Source organism: Cervus elaphus, chromosome 2 (genome assembly GCF_910594005.1).
Source record: "Cervus elaphus chromosome 2, mCerEla1.1, whole genome shotgun sequence".
Taxonomy (NCBI): domain Eukaryota; kingdom Metazoa; phylum Chordata; class Mammalia; order Artiodactyla; family Cervidae; genus Cervus; species Cervus elaphus.
The window spans coordinates 21,359,991-21,378,242 of record NC_057816.1 but is presented as its reverse complement, the minus strand read 5'-3'; the positions used below and the strand labels follow the sequence as shown (position 1 = coordinate 21,378,242).

The 18,252-nt window shown below is 43.3% G+C and overlaps 1 protein-coding gene across 4 annotated transcripts; it reads right to left on the bottom strand.

Annotated features, from left to right (window-relative positions):
• Positions 1-7,479: 7,479 nt before the first annotated feature.
• Positions 7,480-13,982, bottom strand: LOC122675267 (acrosomal protein SP-10-like). Of its 4 annotated transcripts, XM_043873733.1 has the most exons (6): positions 13,842-13,963; positions 11,478-11,546; positions 11,117-11,288; positions 11,010-11,065; positions 8,836-8,955; positions 7,722-7,846 (listed from the first exon to the last, which is right to left on the bottom strand). In XM_043873733.1, exons 1-6 carry the CDS (start codon positions 13,891-13,893, stop codon positions 7,722-7,724), a joined length of 594 nt encoding a protein of 197 aa, XP_043729668.1. In that variant the 5' UTR covers positions 13,894-13,963. The 4 variants fall into 4 exon arrangements, with proteins under 4 accessions (XP_043729636.1, XP_043729668.1, XP_043729657.1 ...); XM_043873722.1 differs by having other exon boundaries at positions 11,010-11,288; XM_043873701.1 differs by having other exon boundaries at positions 7,480-7,846; positions 11,010-11,546; positions 13,842-13,982.
• Between the last annotated feature and the right edge of the window lie 4,270 nt (positions 13,983-18,252).

Sequence of the window (18,252 nt, the reverse complement as noted above, 5' to 3'; positions counted from 1 at the left end):
ACCTCTCCCCTGAACTCCAGACTTTTACAGCCATGGTCTACCTGACATTTCCCCTTGACTAATAGTCATCTCCTGACCAAATAAAACTTTTGATCCCTGTCCTCCAACCTACTCCTCCCTAGTTCCCCCCATGTCAATAAATGCCACATTTAGACCCCTAGTTTCTTAAGCCAAAACTCTAGAAATCATCCTTGATACAGTTTTCATACTCTGAATTCAGTTCAGCAGCTCCTATTTAATTCAGCAAATATGTACAAAATAGGGCTTCCCAGGTGGCACTGCTGGTAAAGAACCTGCCTGCCAAAGCAGGAGACGTAGGAGGCTCAAGTTCAGCCCCTGGGTTGGGAAGATCCCCTGGAGGAGGGCATGGCAACCCACTCCAGTATACTTGCCTGGAAAATCCCGTGGACAGAGGAGCCTGGTGGGCCGCAGTCCACAGGGTCACAGAGTCAGACACGACTGAGCCACTGAACAGCAACATGTGCACTCCCATTCTGTGGCTTATTTCACACTTCGTATAAGATTGTAGTTTTAATATAGTTCAAGTAAGACTTTTCCTCTGTCTAGCAATTTTTGTTTCCTACTTAAACACTCATTCCCTACTTTAAAATCATGAAGATTTTCCTTTCTGTTATCTTCCAAAAGCTTTATAGTTTTGGCTTTCACCTTTAGATCTACAGTTTACCTGAAAATGATTTTTGTGTATAATAGGAGGTCAGGTAGCATTTTTCCCCCATATGGCTATCTAATTTAGCACTGGTGAAGATTATCCTTTCCCCATGGGTCTTCGTTGATATCCATCCAGTGTTCAGATTTCCAATTCTTACTTTTTACAGTTTTTTGAATCAGGATTGAAATAAAGTCCATACTAGAAATTGACTGATGTCTAAGTTGCTTTTGGTTTTAAGTTCCCACTTTGTTCTCGCTCTGTCTGATTTTTTTTCTCCTTGTAATTTATTGGTAGAAGAACCCAGCTGGTTTACTGTCTAATTCTTAGTCGGAATTTGCATCACTGTGGTTCAGTTTCTCCGTGTTTCAGCTGCCCTCTCTGTTTTCTGTAAATAGAGATATCTGGGCTTCTCTGGTGGCTTATCAGATAGTAAAGAATCTGCCTGCAGAGAACGAGACCTAGATTTGATCCTGGGTCAGGAAGATCCCCTGGAGCAGGGAATCTTCTCCCTTCCCCAAGAATACCCACTTCAGTATTCTTGCCTGGAGATTTCCATGGACAGGAGCCTGGCAGGCTTACAGGCCATGGGGTCAGTAAGAGTCGAACACAACTGAGTGACGAACACTCACTTTTTACTCTCAGGATACTAGTCCTGTGTCAATTTTATGTGTTGCATGCAAGTATTTAAAATCATGCATTTCTCTAAGTTTCACTGTACTTAATGCCATAAATTTGCATGTGTTGTATTTTTGTTACCTGGCTCAAATTTTTTTTTTTTTTTTTTTCAAATTTTTTTTTTTCTAATTATTTTATTGTTTATATTTTGACTCATGGATCATTTAGAATTGTGTTTTTGTGTTTCCAAAACACAATTTATTCAAATGACTAATTTCCTTTAGGTTCTTTCCCCCCTTTTAAATTAATTTTAAAATTTTGGAATCATTTATCTTTAAGCATGATTGACTTGTATTCTATTACTTTCAGGTGTTAAATGTAGCAATTTGATATTTTTCTTAGATTTTTTTTAATGGGGGCTATTTTTAAATTCTTTATTGAATTCATTACAGTATTGCTTCTGTTGTTTATGTTCTGTTTTTTTTTTGGCCATGAGGGATGTGTGCTCTTAGTTCCCTAACTAGGGATCGAATCTTCACTTTCTGCATTGGAAGGTGAAGTCTTAACTATCGGACTTCAGAGAAGTCCCTGGTATTTTTATACATTACAAATGATCACCACAATAAGTCTAGTTAACATCTATTACCATACAAAGTTACTACAGTATTGTTCACTGTGTTTCCTATGCTGTACATTACATTCCCCTGACTTCTTTTGTTCCTGGAAGTTTGTACCTCTTAATCCTCTCCTTTAGGTTTTTGAACATATCTCAAATAGTTGTTTATTGCTTTTGTTCACTAATTTCAATGTCTGGTCCATCTTGAGACCAGTATCTTTTTTTTTTTTTAATTTTCTTAGCTATGAGTTACATTTTCCTTTTTTTTTTTTCCCCTGATAATTTGTTTTATGTGGTGGACACAGTGAATGATGCATTTGAGAGATTCTGGACTCTGTGTTTCTCTAGAGAACTGACATTTGTTCTCGTGGGTAGGTAACTTGGGTTGACCTGAACTCCAAAGTTGGTCTTCTTTGAGGTGGACAACAGCGAAAATCTCTGCTCAGTTCTCTCTGCTTCCAGGTGCTCTTGTTGAGCCTCCCAGAGTCAGTGTCAACCAAGAATTTGGTCAGTTTATACTCAAGTTTTGGAGTTTATCCCCTCTGTAGTTCCCTTTCCAGGATTTCCCCCTAATTTTACAGCTGCTCTGCCAACTCCAGCCTATGTTCTCTGACCTCAAGCCAGTAAACTGGATTTCTGCCACCCTATGACATGTGGTTTGAGAATACCCTCAGGCATAAAGGCTCAGAACTATCTGTCTCACCCAGTGCTATCCTAGTCTTTTTAGGGGTGACTTCTCTCTGGTTCCCTTTTGAGAAATTTTTAAGTAGTTGTTTCTAATTTTTGGTTCATAGTTTGAAATTCTTATCTGAAGGAAGGTTAGTTCACCCAAACTAATCCACCATTCAATTCAGTTCAGTTGCTCAGTCGTGTCCAACTCTGTGACCCCATGGACTGCAACACGGCAGGCCTCCCTGTCCATCACTAACTCCTGGAGTTTACTCAAACTCATGTCCACTGAGTTGGTGATGCCAGCCAACCATCTCACCCTCTGTCGTCCCCTTCTCCTCTCACCTTCAATGTTTCCCAGTATCAGGGTCTTTGCAAATGAGTGAGTTCTTCACATCAGATGGCCAAAGCTTTGGAGTTTCAGCTTTAACATCAGTCCTTCCAATAAATATTCAGGACTGATTTCCTTTCGGATGGACTGGTTGGATCTCCTTGCAGTTCAAGGGACTCTCAAGAGTCTTATCCAACACCACAGTTCAGAAGCATCAATTCTTCTGTGCTCAGCTTTCTTTATACTCCAACTCTCACATCCATACATGCTGTTGCTGCTGCTGCTAAGTCACTTCAGTCGTGTCTGACTCTGTGCCACCCCATAGATGACATCCCACCTGTTCACTGGTGGGATTCTGTTCACAGGATTCTCCAGGCAAGAATACTGGAGTGGGTTGCCATTTCCTTCTCCCCATCCATACATGACTACTGGAAAAACCATAGCTTTGACTAAACGGGGCTTCAATGGCAAAGTATGTCTCTGCTTTGTAATATGCTGTCTAGGTCGCTCATAACTTTTCTTCAAATGAGTGTCTTTTAATTTCAATCACCATCAGCAATGATTTTGGAGCCAAAAAAAAAAAACACACAATAAAGTGTGTCACTGTTTCCCCATCAATTTGCCATGATGGGACCAGATGCCATGATCTTAGTTTTCTGAATGTTGTTTTAAGCCAACTTTTTCACTCTCCTCTTTCACTTTCATCAAGAGGCTCTTTAGTTTTTTTTTGCTTTCTGCCATAAGGGTGGTGTCATCTGTGTATCTGAGGTTACTAATATTTCTCCTGGCTGTCTTGACTCCATCTTGTGCTTCATCCAGCCCAGCATTTCCCATGATGTACTCTGCATATGAGTTAAATAAGCAGGGTGATAATATACAGCCTTGACATACTCCTTTCCCAATTTGGAACCAGTCTGTTGTTCCATGTCCAGTTCTAACTGTTACTTCCTGACCTGCATACAGATTTCTCAAGAGACAGGTCAGATGATCTGATATTCCCATCTCTTAAAGAATTTTCCACAGTTTGTTGTGATCCACACAGTCAAAAGCTTTGGCATAGTCAATAAAGCAGAAATAGATGCTTTTCTGGAACTCTCTTGCTTTTTCAATGATCCACTGGATGTTGGCAATTTGATCTCTGATTCCTCTGCGTTTTCTAAAACCAGCTTGAACATCTGGAAGTTCACGGTTCATGTATTGTTGAAGCCTGGCTTGGAAAATTTTGAGCATTACTTTACTAGCATGTGAGATGAGTGCAATTGTGCGGTAGTTTGAGCATTCTTTGGCATTGCCTTTCTTTGGGATTGGAATGAAAACTGACTTTTTCCAGTCCTGTGGCCACTGCTGAGTTTTCCAAATTTGCTGGCATATTGAGTGCAGCACCTTCACAGCATCATCTTCTAGGATTTGAAATAGTTCAACTCCTGGAATTCCATCACCTCCACTAGCTTTGTTCATAGTGATGCTTTCTAAGGTCCACTTGACTTCACATTCTAGGATGTCTGGCTCTAGGTGAGTGATCACACCATCCTGATTATCTGGGTCATGAAGATCATTTTTGTATAATTCTTCTGTGTATTCTTGCCACCTCTTCTTAATATCTTCTGCTTCTGTTAGGTCCCTACCATTTCTGTCCTTTATTGAGCCCATCTTTGCGTGAAATGTTCCCTTGGTGTATCTAATTTTCTTGAAGAGATCTCTAGACTTTCCCATTCTATTGTTTTCCTCTGTCTCTCTGCACTGATCACTGAGGAAGGCTTTCTTATCTCTCCTTGCTATTCTTTGAAACTCTGCATTCAGATGGGAATATCTTTCCTTCTCCACTTTGCTGTTTGCTTCTCTTGTTTTCACAGCTATTTGTAAGACCTCCTCAAGATAGCCATTTTGCCTTTTTGCATTTCTTTTTCTTGGGGATGGTCTTGATCCCTGCCTCCTGTACAATGTCGTGAACCTCCATCTATAGTTCATCAGGCACTCTGTCTATCAGATCTAGTCCCTTAAATCTATTTCTCACTGCCACTGTGTAATCATAAGGGATTTGATTTAGGTCACACCTGGATGGTCTAGTGGTTTTTCCTACTTTCTTCAATTTAAGTCTGAATTTGGCAATAAGGAGTTCATGATCTGAGCTACAGTCAGCTTCTAGTCTTGTTTTTGCTGACTGTAGAGAGTTTCTCCATCTTTGGCAGCACAGGATATAATCAGTCTGATTTCAGCATTGACCATCTGGTGATGTCCATGTGTAGAGTCTTCTCTTGTGTTGTTGGAAGAGGATGTTTGCTATGACCAGTGTGTTCTCTTGGCAAAACTCTATTAGCCTTTGCCCTGCTTCATTCTGTACTCCGAGGCCAAATTTGCCTGTTACTCCAGATGTTTCTTGACTTCCTACTTTTGCATTCCAGTCCCCTATAATGAAAGTGAAAGTGAAAGTTGCTCAGTTATGTCCGACTCTTTGTGACCCCATGGACTGTATAGTACATGGAATTCTCCAGGCCAGAATACTGGAGTGGGTAGTCTTTCCCTTCTGCAGGGGATCTTCGCAACCAGGAATCGAACCCAGGTCTCCGGCTCCCGCATTGCATGTGGATTCTTTACCAGCTGAGCCACAAGGGAAGCCCAAGAATACTGGAGTGGGACATCTTTTTTGGGTGTTAGTTGTAGAAGGTCTTGCAGGTCTTCATAGAACTGTTTAACTTCAGCTTCTTCAGCATTACTGGTTGGGGCATAGACTTGGATATTGAATACTGTGATATTGAATAATCCACCACTATTGGAAGCCAAAACTCCCCTACCCTTCAGTTGTAACAACATATTTGAATTTATTCCCTCAAAGTACATAGCTAATAGATTAGGCTTCCCTGGTGGCTCAGACGGTAAGGAATACCCGTACAGTGCAGGAGTCTTGGGTTGGGAAGATCCCCTGGAGGAGGGCATGGCAACCCACTCCAGTGTTCTTGCATAGAGAATCCCATGGACAGCGGAGCCTGGTGGACTACAGTCCATGGGGTCGCAAAGAGTCAGACACCACTGAATGACTAAGCACAGCACAATAGATTTAGCTATGTTTAATAACATTTAACTAATATTTATCTCCCTCCATCAAAAAAATAGCATCTATAATGTTAGTAGGATTTAATTTCTCTTTGTTTCTAACATCAGGGGTCCCCAACATGCACCACCATTGTTATATTTTTAACATTGTTATATTTTTAATATATTTTTAAATCTGTCAGTTTAGATGTGTTGTACGTGGTGTTTTTGACCTTGGCTGACAGGAGACTGTTCTGTGAGGTTTGCTTATCAGCTAATTTGACTTAGTGATCAAACTGTGAGGTACTATGTCCATTCTGGATTTTTAAAGTTTTTTATTATGTATATCAAATTTACCACTGTGTGAGTGGAAATTAAGACCTAATATAGTTTTTATATGTTGTAATATTTCTTCAAGTAAATCTTTCCTACAAACACACACAAAAAATCCTTGATAAGAACCAGAGCAAAAACATTGATTTTTCAGGGGCTTTTAAACAGGTGTGGGGAGCAGTGGCTGAGAAGAAATGGGCTTGTGTGGGACAGAGGTTTGATTTTGGTGTTGAAAGAACTGTTTTAGCTAATATTTATACTGTGCTATTTGCTCAGATTGAGATCATGCAGCTTTGGTTTTGAAATCTGACCCTGGCTCACTGCTGCTCTGTAACCTTGATATGTTTGGAATGACATGGAATCTGCATATATAAAACATTTCGATGTCAGACTTCTTACTTGTGAACTCAGGGTGATGCTATCTTTCCTCACTGCCTTTCTGGGCTCTTTTCAGCGGATCAGCTGTGAAAACACTTTGAAGAGTGTAACTCTAATACAAGATGAGAGGGGCTTATACAGTTTCCACCTACCCCTCTATGCTGAGACAAGCCAGTGACATTGTGTGTGAGAAAAAGATTTAATTAAGATAATTATGACCTGTTCTATTTATGTAGCAGATAAAAGGAATCATTGTTATAATTCTGTTAAGCATAGAGTCTCCACTTATAACTCTCAAGGTCCCAAGAAGGGGGGTAGGTTTTGAACATTGTGGTAAGTAGAAGTGAGTTTGGTTTCCATAGGGATGGAAAGGTTGGGGTCAGAGATGAGGACTTGCTATATTATTTTAAGCTCCTAAACACCTACTTTGCATTCCTCTTCATGGTCCCTGCCCTGGGGGACCCCTTCACTTTGAGAAATGTGGAATTGTTTAAAAATGCATCCACTTTAGGGCTTCCCTGGTGGCCCAGTGGTAAAGAATCCACCTGCCAATGCAAAGGATGCGGTTTTGATCTCTGCTCTGGGAAGATCCCACACGCCGCAGGGCAACTAAACCGGTGCGCTGTAACTACTAAGCCGGCTTGCCTAGAGCCCTTGCTCCGCAACTGCAGTTAGAGAAAGCCTACACACAGCAGCGAAGACCCACCACAGCCAAAAATAAAAAAGTGAAATAAGTCTTTTTTAAAAATGCAACCACTTTAGTGTGTGGAGCAGAAGGAAGCTCAGGGTGACCCTGCCCCTGGTGGATGGGAAAAGACGTCTGCCTAGAGTCAGTATTCTTTAATTATGCATAATTTATTGAGAAAGAAAAGAATGTTGAGAGATGGGGTAAGGGATAAGAAAGACGGAGGGCAGAGAAGGATGGATAACGGCATGGAGAGGAAAGATAGGATATTAGAGCTTCTGGTCTGACATAATTAGCAGTTGCCTGGGGAAGACACTAAATATAAATTGAGCCCAGTAGGGTGGTGGAGGATTTTTGCTGCCTGAGTCAGATCAAGAAGCCAGGGTATAGGCTGCTAGATCTTGTTGCAGAAAGACTGATTCCGACAGCATATAATTTGCATCCTGGTTCCGTGGGAGAAGAGGTTCATGGATGGGCACATGTTCTCACAGCCCTGAACCATGAATTGAAGTTTTCCACCTGAAAGAAGCAGAGACAGGCTGTAAAGAGTACAGGCTTCCTTGTTGAATCTTCCCTTTCATCCATGGTCCCCAGAGTCCCTGCAGAGCATGACCAAGTCCTCCAACGTGCATGTTCTTTCTCCCCTCCCCTTCCACCTGTTTCTTCTGGGCTGTTTCCCCATCAGTTGCCTACTCTCTCTAGTGAGGGACCAGACAAACCACAAGGGAAGTCAGGCAGTGGGGTTCACAGGATAAAGTAACCAAGATCCCTTCCCTTATTTGAGGGATAAGGACTGAATATGGGCTTTCCAGTTTGCACTGTGGTAAAGAGCCCACCTGCCAATGCAGGAGACACAGGAGATGCAGGTTCAATCCTTGGGTCAGAAAGAACCCCTGGAGTAGGAAATGGCAACTCACTCCAGTATTCTTGCCTGGAGAATCCCATGGACAGAGGAGCCAGGTGGGCTACAGTCCATGGGGTCATAAAGTGATGGACACCTCTGAGCAGCCAAGCACAAGGATTGACTGTAAGGGTAGAGAGGTGTGGGAATACACTCAGACAGGTCTGGCAACTTGTGAACACAGACTAGTGGACAACTGTTGACTACTTAATTCATTTATTCAATGTTTACTAAATGCATACCATGGACTGGGCATTGTGCTAAGTGCTAGAATATATAGCCATGAACAAGACAGACACATTCCTGAGCTTGCAAGTCACTGTCCCACTGGCTCACGGGGCAACTCACACATTAATAGGAAGAGACAATCTCCCTGTCTTCTTTTAAGATATCAGAGGCCTTTGGGGAAGGGCCTCTCCCTCAATAGCTGGAATTCTACTCTTGATTCTTGAAAGAATTGAGGACCTCTTGAATCTCAAAGCTTCTAGGGAATCCCAGCTTGATCCTTCCTCCGGCCCCTGCCACCCTAACCACCCCCTCTCCCATCAGTATTCAAGTTGGATGATGAGTTCTCTGTCAAAGACCAGCCCATGAAGTCCCCACATACCTTCAAAGATCTTCTTTAACATGCACTGCTGGGAATTCTGGGTGGCGCAGACTCCCTCTCCACGAAGACATTTTCCTTGGTCATTCATATAAGAGCATGTGTGGCAGCTTAAGGACGGGCCTGAAAAGTTTAAGATCAGCCTGATGAAATAACCCTGTGACCCAGGTGTGTAGCCTTGAGTCACACATCTGGGAAGGGAGGATGGACAACGAACAGAACCATTTCGTGGGTCTGAAAAAGCATCTTCTCTTCCATATCAGAGAAAAGGACTTCATCCTTACTGCTTCATCTATGATATTCATTGCTGATGAATCCCACCTTTCTCCCTCTAGTACTGACTTTAATTCATAGCCCAGGGGCTTCCTGGACATTGCTCATTAGATGCCCTTCTGCTGTGTCTAACTCAATAGGTGCAATGGAACTTTTCACATGACGTTCATACTCCCCACTATACTCTCACTTATCCACAAGGCACAGACATTTGCAGTAAAATTTGACTGATTAATAAGCTGTGTTAAGGACTTCCCTGGTGATCCAGTGGTTAAGACTCCTCCTCCCAATGCAGGGTGGGGGGAGGGGTCAATCCCTGGTTGGGGAGCTAAGAACCCACATGCCTCAAGGCCAAAAGATCAAAACATAAAACAGAAGCAGTACTGTAAAATTCAATAAAGACTTGTTAAATGGTATGCATCAAAAGTAAATAAGAAAGAAAAGAGAAATTGCTATTTAAAAAAAAAGACAGCCTAAAAAAAAAAAAGAAGACTATGTTGGAATGTTCTAATGTTGCAAACCTATAAAGTGTTTGTATCAATTCTCTACTCTCAAATTCACCTCAACCAGGGCAGTTTGTCACAAAGGGCAGAGCATGTCTGAAATGACTCAATATTGCCTATTTCCACTGCCAATTTCCTAATTAAGAAAGCATAAAGTGGAAAGAATATGGGCTTTGGAGTCATACTTCAGTGTGAAACCAAGGTTTGCTTCTTTCTAACCAGAGGAGGTAAATCTCACTTCTCTCTTCTGAAAATTTGGAATACTGCTACTTACACAAATGGGGTGAACATAAAGTGTTTATGTCTGGTAATAACTTGAGACATTAAACCTTAAATCTTGTTTTCCTTCCTTGAACAAACCCTTGTAAGAACCAAAGAACTGCAGTTGTCCTGGGAACTTATTTCTGTGTCTTGCAGACAGAAGTGTCGGCATGCTTTACTTTCCACTGATAAAAGAAACGTTCACATATTGAGGTCTAGAGAAGTCATTCTGGCTTATACTTGAGTTAATTTGAATTTTTTGCTAACTACATTAGCTTCTTTGTGGCCTATCAAACATACATTGTACATCTCCTTTAATTATTAAAGGAAAGGTCACATTGACCAGAAGTTAAAAAAAAAGTCCACATTAAAAATAAAGATTAAACACCCTTCTTTCTGGGACACGGATTCTAGTCCTCCATTGATGATTAAACTCACTTTCCAGGTGGGGAGCCCAAACTGTACGTGCTGTATGTGTATGAACTGGTCTGTTGTGTTTTTTAAAACCATGAAAAAATATATCCCTGATTTGTTCAATGTGCCTTGTTTGGATGAGATATAAAACTGTGCTGTAAACTGTTTCTCCAGGGCCGTTTCTCAGACTAATCTGCAAAGCCAACTAGGCCTCAGTTTGGCTCAAATAAAACCTTTCTATTATTAATGATTGTTTATTATTTCCACTGACATCATGTTCAAACAAAAAAATCCAAGAGCTACCAGTTCTGGTGCTAGACATGTCGTTGTAGGATTTGTAAAGATTTTAACATAGTTTGTGAACAGGCCGATTTAGCCTGAAGCTCACCAAGGTTGTCTTCCATGAGCCCCGTCTTCCAGTGGAGCTGTGGGTGTTCATTTTCATAATTTCTTATGTGGAATGAAGTTGCAGGGACAGCTGACAGTTTGTATTTTGTTTTTCTTAAAGAGGGCCCTCTGAACTGTTTAGCCTTCAAAAGCCCTACAACACCTGAATCCTGCCTCTGGGGATTCTTGCCAAGAAATGTAAAGAGATTCTTTGAGAGAGTTGTTTGTGCTGTGTCTGAACTGTTCTTTCTTCTGGATGCCTTAAAACTGGCTTTCCTGATGTGTCACCTACTTCCCACCGAAAGTCAAGGAAAGGCACCCACGCAAATTACGACTCACCTGAAAATGTGCTTGAAGGCGGGAGGTCTGAGGGCTGTTCCCCTGAAGATTGATCGCTCAGTTTATCACCTGAGACCTGTTCGGCTGAGGCCGGTTCAACTGCAGACTGTTCCCCTGCAGGCTTATCACTTGCAACCTGTTCGCTTGTGGGCTGTTCGCCTATGGCCTGTTCACCGACAGACTGTTCGCCTAGAGGCTGCTCACCTATAGGTTGTTCCACAGAAGGCTGTTCACCGGAAGCGTGCTCATTCAGAGTGTGCTCACCGGCAGCGGCCTCCCCTGGAGCATGCTCAACCGCAGTAGCGTGATCAACTGAAGCCGGCCCGCCTGCGTGTTCAACTGCCAGCGGCTCACCGGAAGCATGTTGGGCTGCAGCTGTCTCACTTGAACCATGCTCACTCAAAGCGCTGTCGACTGAAGTCTCATATAAAGCCTCATCCGGAGGGTTTGCAAGTGAAAAGTAGTCACTTGAGAGTTGCTGAACTGATGGTTGATGATCCATAGAGCCAAGAAGCTCATCAGATTGAGTTGATGCTCCTAGGATGGAGAAGTAATAGAAGAGAGATGGTGAGGGTGAGAGAGAATGTCCGGGTAAGGAGTCCTTTCCTATGGAGCAAGGCTAATGTTGTGGGATCGCTAGGTTTCTGGGGGTCTGGTCAAGCACCTGAAGGTACTGCAGAAGCTAGACGCAGTCAACCGATGGCTCGAGGGACCATGAAGGCCAGGGGTGTTAAGCAACCGCAGAGACTACCTTAGTGGTTGAAGGGAAGAATTTTAAGATCCACAATATTTGTGTGGATCTGTGTACCCTGAGTGGGCACAGGGGCACCAAAAGTGCCTGTGCCTCCCTGACAAAGCCAGCATCAGGAAATCAACATCCCATCGTTGATGTAATCAGAATTCCACTACTGGCCTCCCTCCGGTTCCTCTGTGGGTGAAAGGTCGGAATGGGGATACGACAAGAGAGAGACTCTGCAGTGTTTCAGCAGCTGAGTAATTCTAGCTGAAACCGAGGGCGGAAGATTTTAAACTCCAAACAAAATGAATTTAAAACTAGAGATGACAAATATTTAATGAGGCCACGAAAATTACCAGAAGGGATTAAGACCTTTATTTGGCAAGTTCATGTTTTTTCCCACCCCCAATCCCCTATCCATGTGGTTGGGAACCGGAAACCAAGTTGCTATGAATTATTAAGATAAAAATATGATGTACTTCTATATCTCTGCATTGAGATTCCTTTTGATGTACCATTTACTCCTACTTCATGGAGTTGTCATGAGTCTTCAATAAGGTAAACTGTGAAGTGCCTAGTCCATTGCTGAAATGCTCAATTAACTTTAATTTTTCCTCCTCCTGACCTTGCGTTTGGAATTACAAAACTCTTAGCTGGTCATTCTCTTCTGACCTATCTCTACTACATTTAATCCAGTTTATCAATGACTGTCAGACAAATACTCCTTAAGTACAGCTTTTATTTTAAAGGGTAGCATCATGCAGACAATTTGATTATTACTCTTTTTTAAATTACTATTACTCTTTGAGTAACTGATTTAGGCTGAATAACCTAGAAGAGGGTGGGGAATAGACTTTAATGACGAGTATGTTATTAATCCTATCAAAAAGCTGAGAGGAATATAATATAGTCAGTATCATCCTGGTTATAATCCTGTAAGAATTTGTGTGTGTGTGTGTGTGTGTATCTTGAGTGATTTGAAGTCCTTATAACCAACTACTTTCAAAAGACTAGCATTAGAATATGTTGATAAAGGAAATATAAGATAGACTAAGGCTTTTGCATAAGTGCTGAGTTGTGTACACTCTTTGCAACCCTGTGAGTCTGCCAGGCTCCTCTGTCCATGGGTTATTCCAGGCAAGAATACCAGAGTGGGTTGCCATTTTCTCTTCCAGAGGCTCTTCCTGACCTAGGGATAGAACCTGCATCTCCTGCATTGGTAGGTGAATTCTTTACCACTATGCCACCTGGGAAATCCGACTAAGGCTTTTAGGAGTTTTTAATTTTAAAAAGTTGTTACTTCTATGCTACCTGCTTGACTGATTCTTCAAAAGTGAACAGAAGTTTTAACAAAGAGATTTTTGATACAAAAAAAGAGTTTTGAAAAAGCACACTCCTTTCTTGGTCATTCTTATCATTTATGACTCACTACCTCACCAAGTGGCTGGCACATACTACCATCTGGTAACTATGTAGCTTGTTTCTGAGTCAATTTTTGAAAACTGAAGAAGGCAAAAGACAAAATCTCAGAGAACTGACATTACAGAAAACACTCTTGTTTAATGGAGAGCTCGAAACTCATGGCTTCTCACTTCTGCAGGAGGAAGGGAACAGAGTTGACCCTGAATGGGGATCCTGAAAGGAAAAACGGATGACTGAACGGATAGGCCAGAACCGGGAAGGGGAGGCTTCTAGGATCTCTGGCCCCAGGATGACATTCAGGCATACCTCACTCCCTTCTGTTTCTCTCCTTCTACCTTAGCTACACAATGATCCCACACACTCAGTTCATCGGGGCCAACCTTCCCAGGCTTCCAGAACCCTAGACCTGTCTTCTCATTTCACAGAGCATCAGATTCAACGTCGAGTGGCTGAAAGCATTAGGAATGAGACTGTGCCAAGCAGGTCTCTGATGGTGAAGCCATTGACTAGGAGGAATCAACCGATTCAGCAACTCTTAAGAGTTGGCTGAACTTGTTCAGCCACTCCTACTTCCGAGTCAGATTGGTCTGGGTAACTAAGATGCTGGTCTTCCGTCTTCAAGGGCCTTAAAGAGGCCTCTCCATGTCCACCTAGAGCCAAGAGACAGGACTCACCTCTGGCAGATCCAAGGAAACACAGACTCACTAGTAGAAGGAAATTCTTCATCTGGATTTTGGGCAAGAGGGGCCCCCGGTGTGGGGCGCCCAAGAGCAGTGAAGAAAAACTGTGAGCAGAGGCTTCCAGTGCCGAGCTGCAGAGTCTGGGAATTCTAGAACCTCAGAGACAATCCGTGATTCCTCACAATGGGCTGTGCTGATCAGGTGCCTGATCCGGCACGCTGACGCTCTGGCAACCCCCAGCAAACCACACTGTGAGGGCTGATGTGCCCCGTGCCTGACACTTTACTGTGGCTCTCTGCCTTTTCTTTAAAAAATCAAGTTGCCAAAATAACATATACTCTATGTAATAAATTTTAAAAGCCATCTACTCTCTTTTTAAAGTGTTCATGACCGTGAGGTGTGATTAGCTGGTTTTGGTATTTTTTTTTTTTTTTTGGTTCTCTGGATCAGCCCTTTTATTTTGGTCGGGGCCTCAGAAGGCTGATCTCTATTGAGCTGCTCACCTGAAGGCTGGTGGCTTTGGCTTCAGATTGTGTTTAGCCAGGGGAAGACTGGAGAAGGGAACTCACACACACAGAACGAGACTGAAGTGTTTATTCCTCCTATTGCCTTCCTGCCACGGTTCTGATGCTAGCTGGGTCTTGACAAGACTGTTTCTGTTGAGTGTCTCTCCTCGTGGCTCCTGTTCTCCACCAGGCTATGGTAGCATGGCTTCCTTCCCCTCCCCGTCTCAGGCCTAGGAAGGATGATGATTTCTTACTGTTGCTATACCTGGATGCCCCAACTTTATTTTTGCTGTTGTTGTTTCCTTAACCCTGTTCACTTCTGTCAATCATCTTTTCGTAAAGGTCCATATCAGTCATGGTTTTGGCAGGAAACAGATGGCAAACTCAGATGGGTGACAGGAGACTGTACCTGATAAGGATATGGAAAAGGATCTACAGCCTCGGGCTGTGACTGCTGAGAAGACGGGTACAGCGAAGCATCTACCTGGTATTACGCTGGAACTTTTGGAAGACGGGGCCTCCCAGGTGGTGCTAGTGGTAAAGAACCCACCTGTCAATGCAGGAGATGTAAGAGACGTGAGTTCGATCCCTGGGTTGGGAAGATGCCCTGGAGGAGGGCATGGCAACCCACTCCAGTATTCTTGCCTGGAGAATCCCATGGACAGAGGAGCCTGGAGGGCTACAGACACAACTGGTGGCAGAGATCTCCTAGCTCCCATCTCCTCCCTCTTCTTTGCTCACCTCTCTTGGACCCTTCATTACATATACCATGGAATGCTGGATCTAGAATAGACATATTTGTCACTCTTATAATTATTGAATGCTCTTCTCTCCCATTAGACTTTAAGCTCCATGAAAGTGGTGTTTCAGTCTGTCTTGATCACTGTTGAGTCCTTGTTACCTGAGAGCATGCTGACAGACAATAGGTGTTTAATACTGGGTTGGCCAAAAAGTTAACTTGGGTTTTCCATAAGCTGTTATGGAAAAACCAGGATGAAGTTTTCGGCCACCCCAATACTTTTTTTTTCCTCCATGAAGGAATGAATGAGTTGCCTTTTCTCTACTTCATGGAGGTAGAGGTATAGGTAGCCCCTAGAGTGGGCTGGGTGAAGATTCTGGGTCAGTTGGAGAAAGCAGGACCTCAGGGGTCGGATGTTGCAGAGGCCTACCCTACTTGGCTTGAGCTGAAGGACAAAACTAGGATTCTCAGGTGTTTCACTTCATCTGGGCAGTGCTGCTGCCAGGGGAGGCCATCAAGACCATGCAAAATTGCTGGGGTCCAGCCTCGGCAGGATCCAGGGGGTACCCTCAGGATGAACGGCGTCAGCGAGAGAGAGAGAGAAACACGTGAAACCAGCCTTGATAGGGCCAAGTCTGCAAGGGAGAGAGAGAAATAGAGAGAGAGAGAGAGGGACCAGACGGGGGGGTGCAGCAGAGTCTGACAATGCTTTATTTGAGAGAGAGAGAGAGAGAGAGACCAGACGGGGGGGTGCAGCAGAGTCTGACAATGCTTTATTTTTTACCGTGGCTTTTATACCCTAAGTTAGTACATTTCTAAGGGGAAGATAGTTTAACATTACATCAGCTTGTCTTTCACGAAACCAGGGTGTTTCCTGCATACTTCTTTGTTTATGAGGGTCTTGTACATTATCTTCTGGCCTTGGGGCCTATTAACATTTTATGCAAGTCAGATGAATGTAAACCTATTTTCTGTTTCTATGGTGACCTTAACTGAAAGGTAGCAGTCTCATAGGGCAACAGTACAGAGTAGAAGTATAACCTTGTTAACACAAAAATTAATCCTTCTGCAGAAGTTTTCAGTTGTGTTTATCTAAGAAGTTTACCCCACACTGACTCTGTGACTTTGGTGAAGCAGCTTCTGCCTAGCACTCCTGGCTGACAATTAACAACCATCTCATTGTTACCACTCTAGGGCTAAGTTCTTATTTCTCTCAATCTTTAACTATGTTAACAATGGTTTCTATAACACAACCTTAGCACATTAAAAGCAAAAACACAGCAAGCAAAACACAGCAAGCAAACGTCAACCCAGTAACCACCTTTAGAATAATTTTTCTTATGTTTTCTAATAGGACTCCTTCACCCCTCAAAAAGGCTCTATGTCTATTAGGGCTTTTACATAATCAGGTTGTTTATGCTATTTTATGATTAGGATGTTATAAGCAATCATGCATATTAGTACCAAGGGCATAAATGTATTTGGCTAACAAACTACCAGCAAAGGAGTTTAAATTAAAACACTCCTTTCACCCTGGATAATCTCACAAAATACCACCACCTGGGAAACTTATTGATTTAAGTTCTAAATTGATTCTTATTTGGGAAGAGATCGGGGAAGGCCTTCTGCCTGTGTCACAGAAATTAGGGAGTAGTCTATTGAAGCAGGCATCAGAAAGACAGATATCATCTTTAAGGTGAGCGCCGGGGGCAGCTTTTCGGAATCCCTGAATACCTGATCTACCTTGCCTGTCAGGCTTTCTCCTCATGACCTGTCATGGGTTGGATCTCGTGAGCTGGCCTTTTCGAAATCCCTGAAAACCTGATTCACCTTGCCCGTCAGGTTTTCTCCCTCATGACCTTGTCATGGGTAGGGTCTCGTGTGTTGGTTCCCGGCACAAAATCTGTCCCGACATTTCCTTCCTCTGTCTTGTCCTTCTGTTCCTCCCCTTTCCTTCCTCCACCTTTATCCCAAGCTCCATCCCAAGCCACCTCCATTGCTATTGTTCAGTCACTAAGTCATGTCTGACTCTTTGTGACCCCATGGATTGCAGCACGCCAGGCTTCCCTGTCCTTCACAATCTCCTAGAGTTTGCTCAAACTCATGTCCATCAAGTCGGTGATACCACCCAACCATCTCATCCTCTGTCACCCCTCTTCTCCTCCTGCCCTCAATCTTTCCCAGCATCAGGGTCTTCTCTAATGAGTCAGCTGTTTGCATCAGGTGGCCAAAGTGTTGGAGCTTCAGCTTCAGCATCAGTCCCGCCAATGAATACTCAGGGCTGATTTCCTTTAGGATTGGCTGGTTTGATTTCCTTCCTGTCCAAGGGACTCTCTCAAGAGTCTTCTCATGCCTACATCCATACACGACTTCTAATTATTCTCTGAATATGCAATGCCCTCTGTATTTTTATGGTTCCCCTCTCCCCTTCCTGACATTGTACTTCTCCATCTCAACGTCCTGACAAGAATTAATTCTTAATTCATGTCAGTCAGCACCTACCATTTGGAGACTCCCCAGATCCACCAATCTGTTGCACAGACTCCTCTCTTTTTAGTTCAGACCCATATGTCTGAATACCAGCTGGAATACCAGCTGGACACTTCCATCTCAATATCCCAGAACACGTGAAACTCAATATTTGTGATGCTGAAATTATCATGTGTACCACCACTACTGAGCTGGTGCTCTGGAGCTGGGGAGCTGCAACTACCGAAGCCCACCACGACTACTGAAGCCCGCCACGACTACCGAAGCCTGCTGCGACTATGGAAGCCCGCCACGACTACCGAAGCACACCCACCTAGAGCCCCATGCTCTGCAGCAAGAGAAGCCACCACAACAAGAAGCCCAGGGCGCTGCAAGGAAGAGTAAGCGCCCCCTGGCAACAGCCAGAGAAAAACCTGCGCACAGTAACACAGACCCAGCACAGCCAAACATAAATACATAAATAACATTATTTTTAAAAAATTAAAAGCTAGTTAAAAATGAGAGCAAAAGAAGCCAGGAAAGAACGTGGCTTCTTCGGTAGAGCAGGTTGAGGTGAGTAGAGCCTGTGTGGGGGACTGAAGGGCTCCCATCAGGCGCTGAGTTTACCGCGTCCTGAGGAAGTCCAGCCCTTCACCTCATCTCCCATTGGACTATAAGCTTCATTCAGTTT

What these genes read in the sequence shown, in the direction of transcription:
- LOC122675267 (XM_043873701.1), bottom strand. Translation starts at nt 13,893, where the DNA reads ATGAAGAATTTCCTTCTACTAGTGAGTCTGTGTTTCCTTGGATCTGCC. An exon ending in TTTCCTTGGATCTGCCAGAG is followed by an intron (nt 11,547 to 13,841) that starts GTGAGTCCTGTC and finishes TCTCCATCCTAG; the next exon opens with GAGCATCAACTCAATCTGAT. An exon ending in GCCTTCAAGCACATTTTCAG is followed by an intron (nt 8,956 to 11,009) that starts GTGAGTCGTAAT and finishes TAAACTTTTCAG; the next exon opens with GCCCGTCCTTAAGCTGCCAC.